At 34.3% G+C, this 5,930-nt stretch overlaps 1 protein-coding gene across 1 annotated transcript; it reads right to left on the minus strand.

Annotated features, from left to right (window-relative positions):
* Positions 1-3,326: 3,326 nt before the first annotated feature.
* On the minus strand, positions 3,327-4,425 carry LOC110770231 (uncharacterized). The gene is made up of 2 exons (XM_021974323.2): positions 4,241-4,425; positions 3,327-4,016 (listed from the first exon to the last, which is right to left on the minus strand). The coding sequence occupies exons 1-2, from the start codon at positions 4,341-4,343 to the stop codon at positions 3,616-3,618; spliced, it is 504 nt and encodes a 167-aa protein (XP_021830015.2). The 5' UTR covers positions 4,344-4,425; the 3' UTR covers positions 3,327-3,615.
* Positions 4,426-5,930: the final 1,505 nt, after the last annotated feature.

A 5,930-nucleotide genomic window follows, 5' to 3' on the forward strand; every position in this document is an offset into this window, starting at 1 on the left:
TAAAATTTTGTAAAAAACACGTGTATTAAACATGAAAAATACGTACACCTGTACAATACAAGTATTGTACGTTTGCTTTTTTAAAAAACGTGTATTTTACTGAGTTTTTAAGACATGTACAGAAAACGGATGTATTATTGAAAAATGTGTACATACGTGTATAATATGAGTATTAAATGTGAAAATGCTAAATTCTTTATACGAGTAATAACTCTAGAAAAGTAAAAAATCAAAAGGGAACAATAGAGACTCGGGTAATGGCCTAATAGTAATGGATAATGCTCTAAACTACCCTTATCGATAAAAGAAAATCGGGGAAAAGAATTTTAAAAAAAGAAAAAAGGATCCCAGTATAAATATAAATAGGGCTATACTATACTTATAAATAAATAAAATAAAAAAAATCCCAGTATAGCCGCGCTATACTATTTTATTTTTTTTTTAAAAAAGAAAAAAAAAAGGACTCGCCTAGTGCTTAGGCAGCCTCATGTCAAAAACATTTATAGCTGTGCGGCTATACTAATTTTTTTAAAAAGACCATAGTATAGCCGCCCGGCTATACTATTTAAATATATTAAATTAAAAAGGTATGGCCGATTAAATTTAAAAGGTATGGCCGGTTTTTTGAAAAAAAAAAAAAAAGCACCCTCCTATAGTTTATACTTTATGGATATTAATTTGCTAGTTTCAACATATCAAAAGCAAATATTGAAGAGAGAGAAATTTCACATTAAATCAATCTGAGAGTTCAATTTTTTTTTTTTTTTTTGGTGGGAATGTTTGCCTTTGATCTAACTTGTTCTCTCGAGTGCTACTAAATTCTGTTACTGCACACATTATTTGTCATAGAGAATTGCATGCTGAATTGGAGTGTTCTTGGTAATTGCTTCACTTTTCAAACAACACTTTACATGAAGAATACTACCACCTCTCTTACTACTATACCCATAAATCTTTGTTTGAAATTGTTGTTTTGGTTAGCAAAGAATTGCAAAATCACCATCTTGCATTTTTGTTACAACAAATAAGAAGTAATCTTAGCCTATCATATTCTTTCATAGTTAGTAAAATACGGAATGGAAAAAATAAGAATAAAATACGTACATGTTTTATTCGGAAAATTTTGGCAAATTACAATTGAAAAGTTCGGTCACTATATAATTTTTTAATATATATATATTTTTAACTTTTTAATATATATTATTTTTATTCAATAATATGTGAAAATTATGTGTATAATAAGTTAATTTTGTGTGTATTATTGAAAATTTTGTAAAAAACACATGTATTAAACATGAACATACGTATATACGTGTATAATACAAGTATTGTACATTTTCTTGTTAAAAAATTTGTATTTGAACGAGTCTTTAAAATGTGTACAGAAAATGGATTTATTATTAAAAAATACATACATGCGTGTATGATACAAATATTACACTTGAAAATGCTAAAATTTTTATACGAGTAATAACTCTGGAAAAGTAAAAAATCAAAAGGGGACAATAAAAACTCAAGTAATGACCTAATAGTAATAGATATTATATTTTCACTCTATAAGTTACCGATAGGATATAGGTTTTTCACTCCATAACAAACACTCTTAAGTTGTTCCTGAATATATGCTATTGAGTTTTTGGGTTGTAAAGAATCGAATGTTAACTTCTTCGTGCTTGGCAGTATCGCAATTAATAATCTAATAAATTATCTTCTTTTCTGTGCTATAAGACACACACACATTGAGAAGCCACCATCCATTCACCAACAAAGTTGAGAGAGAAAGGCGATTCCGAAGAGAAGTTGACGACTACACCTAGTTCAGTGTTCTTAGTTTGTTTCATGTTTTCTTTTAAGAATATTATGATGCATATCCAATGACCATGACTAGCGAGAACACTCGGCAAAGCTAGGAGGATGCCTTAGTTTAATTATTCATGTGTTAGATGTTTAAGTTTTCAATTTTATAAGTTTAATTGACAAATTCTAAATCTCTGGTTAATTTGGATTTATTTGTTTAATTATATTGATTGATCACCTCTAGGGTTTGCCTCAAGGTTATGGTTATGTGCTAGAGTTAATAGGTTGCATGTTTTGTTTGCTCCTTGGGATTTTGAGTTGCAAATTTATTACTTGATCGTAATGCATTTCTAGTGCTTAACTTATGCCTTAATTCGGATAAATTACATTTAGGAAGACCTATGCCATAATACGGATAGTAATCATAATTTAGGAAAACTTGACTTAAGTGCGCTAAGTACGACTTAGGTAGGGAATCTTTGTCAGTTAACTTGTGAAATCGATTGCTTGCATCTAATTACATGAAAAAGATAACTAATGGCTGAATCCGATGCTTTGGTGTTTTTGTTCATTGTTAAATCCTTTTTCTAAAAGCTCCTAAGTTTCGTTATTTTTAGTTGTTTTCAATTAATTGTTTTCAAAACCAAAATCAAACTTGAGTGGAATCCTAATTCGTTTCTTTTCATATTCTTTTTCTATTCTTCTTTCTTCTTTCTTTTGTCGTATTTTGTTTTTTTATTTTTATTTCTTTTATTGTTTTGTTCCTTAATAGACAAGCTGTGCTTGGTTAATTAATTGGAATTTAATTCAATCTTTGTGGAACAAATTTGTACTTGCATATCTATACTAATCATTAATCTGTGCGCTTGGAAGATAAATTTGTTGAATTTAATATATTAATTTAGGTTGATTTTAGGCATAATATATAACAATTTAAGTAATTTTGGGATAAATGGCCAGTGTTTTAACCAAACTTTATTCAGAGTGAAGAAGAAGGAGAAGAAGGAAGAAATGAAACAATAGAGACGATTATAATAGGCTCAAGTATTGATCTCACACTACAAAAAAAAGTGACAACAGTCACCATTATTTGGTTTCATCTGGTAAAAAGTAAAAAATGTGACTAAATGCCTTCTTAGTCACCAAAAAAATCAAAAAAGGTGACTAATGCCTTTTGTCACGGCCACAAATATCACCAAATAATGGTGATTGTTGCCACATTTTTTTACTAGTGTTAGTGTCGGTACAAAGATTAGGCTAGCTATTATAGTATCTTGTTCTCTTACATAACCTTACATAAACAGTACAACTGACCAAACAAAGTTAATCTTGTCACACATGGCATCATCCTAATGTAGATCACACTACCATCGCATCAAGGTCGTGTTCGAAGAAACCAAGCATGAGATTCGGATTAAAGGCTGCGGTAGTGGAAAGACAAACCCATAAGCATGCATAATATATTGACACATTATTTTTTAATTCTGGTTTTTTACTTTTTATAGAACATTGGAGAAGAGTGCTCATGGTTCTAAAAGCAACATTAAAAACGAGTAGAAAGTAGTGAAGATACTACTCTTATATATATATAATACATAAACCAGCTACAATGACTTATGGTCAGTCCTTGGAGCAAGCTAGCTGGGGTCAAAATAGCCAGGTGATATTTGACCCTTTTATCTTGCACTCATGCTCGTGCATGGAAAAACATACATACATGGAGAGCTTATTCATCTATTCTTCTCTACCATACTTTAAGAACGAACGATTTCTATATGTACATAGTTCTCTCATACAGTGGGTTTAGCTCGGGGCCTTTCAGTTTCCTCCACCACCGCCACCGCCTCTGCCATAGCCGCCTCCTCCACCACCTCTCCCGTGGCCACCTCCTCCATAGCCGCCGCCTCCATGGCCTCCTCCTCCATAGCCCCCACCACGGCCCCCGCCTCCATAGCCGCCGCCTCCACGGCCTCCTCCTCCATAGCCGCCATGGCCTCCTCCTCCATAGCCGCCGCCACGGCCTCCTCCATAGCCGCCGCCGCCATATCCATACCCATCAGGCTGGTTCGTTTCAAGGCTGTCGCCTACTTCTTGAGGCTGATCATCAGCTTCAGGTTGCCGACAACATTGTGGGCCGCATCTATAGTAGCCATAACGAGTGCAACACCCGCAATATCGTTTTGCGTCATCTACAGGGTTCGCTTCCTGTGCCTCATCCACTGCACCAGCCACCAGCCATATATATGTGACGTTAGTGAGTATATATATTCGAAAAATATTAATACAAAACCAAATCAAATCAAATTCTTGGTACATATTTTGACTTCTTTTCTGGGTTGGTCGATTGTGTGATAAAAGGATCATGAATTCTAAGATTAACTGTCACATATGCATGCATGATGCACATATATATATTTGGCATAAAATCATATATTTGGTAAACCTTTCTTCTCATCTTTGGATGTCTCAGCCGCAACAGTGGAAGAGATGAGAACAACAGAGCCAAGCACAAGAAGGCCCAGCAAAATGAAAGCCTTGAAAGTCATGACTTGTCGAAATCTTATGCTACTAAAAAATCTCACAAGAAAGATTGCTAGTTTAAGGCAGAAGATGCGAATGAATGTTATGCTTTGCCGATCACCACTGTTTATAGTGCTGGGAGATCCCACTAGACGACACCAGCCATTACGGTGGCATGCATCGTTTACGAGTAAAAGACGCAGATTTTAGTCAGCAAAGTTTGACTTCCCTTGATATATAAATAATAATATTATGCAATATCTTCCAATTCTTATCATGATGACTTCTCCTAGGCTTGATATATCAAAACACTCTTGTTATTCAAGCGAAGACACGTGTCTAGGTTGAGCTCAGCTCAGCATGCATGTCTCAGAGTACTTGCTAGCAATCTGGGTAGCCATGCCATGAAGACTGTATCCAGCTAGGGGCCGTGTAGCTGGTTGTTGGGCATCAAGTTGACTATCATCAATTTATTCAATCTTATCTAAATTTTTTAAAATAGTACTTGGTCAAAATCCAATCCAATTTCTCTCTTCTTTTTTTTTTGTCCTTCGAGTTCGGATATAGTGTATTTTGTTTTGTGAGAGATTGATAGATGATGAGATTGAGACTCATGCATGCTCTATAGATATATAAGAGATTGGGGCATGCATGTGAATTTGGACACCTACACACACTCACACATGTAGATACATTTACATATGTAGACATGTATCTTCAATGAGAGAGTTTCGAAACACCTAAATGTAGATATAGCGTCAAACATGTACATGTGGATAAATTTTAGCAGAGCGATGAGATTGTTGGACTTGCTACGTGGATAATCTTGGAATCTTGTTATCATTTTAGAATGTGAGCATCCAACTAAAAATGAATTGAACCAACCGAAAAATGAATTGGCAATGAATGAAGAGACCTAAGCTCTTTTAACCACTTGATGTTATGCTTTCACCTCAAATCACATATATTTTAACCCCAAACAATACAATTATTATTAGATTGAGTTGGTAATACAAGAAGATCTACTATAGATTTTGTTGTTTTCGTAAGTCCTACTCTAGTTTCGTGGCAATACAAGAAGCAGAACTCTATTTCTCGAAGTTCAACAGAAGTTGAGTATCGATGTTGTTATAAATGCTAAACTTATCATCTTTTTATATCACATTAGAGAAGTGATACACAATATTATATATATGTGTGCGCCCACAAGGAGTCACTAGAATAATGAATAACTTAATTAACCTTTCTTCTCATCTTTGGATGTCTCATCTGCGACAGTGGAAGAGATGAGAACAACAGAGCCAAACAGAAGGCCCAACAAAATGAAAGCTTTGAAAGTCACGACTTGTCGAAATCTTATGCTTACTAAAAAATCTCACAAGAAAGATTGCTAGTTTTAAGGTAGAAGAAGGGAGTGAGCGTTAGGCCTCGCCGATCGCCACTGTTTATTTATATTGCTGGATGTCCCACTAGCCGATCGCCACTGTTTTATACCACATTGTTACGACACCAGGCAATGTACGTTTGACTTAACTGACATATATTGATATAATATTAAGCAATATCTTCCAGTCTCAAAACACTCTAGTAATTCAAGCAAAGACACGGGTCTA

The sequence above is a fragment of the Prunus avium genome, chromosome 3 (genome assembly GCF_965620075.1).
Source record: "Prunus avium chromosome 3, drPruAviu1.hap1.1, whole genome shotgun sequence".
In the NCBI taxonomy this organism is placed as follows: Eukaryota; Viridiplantae; Streptophyta; class Magnoliopsida; order Rosales; family Rosaceae; genus Prunus; species Prunus avium.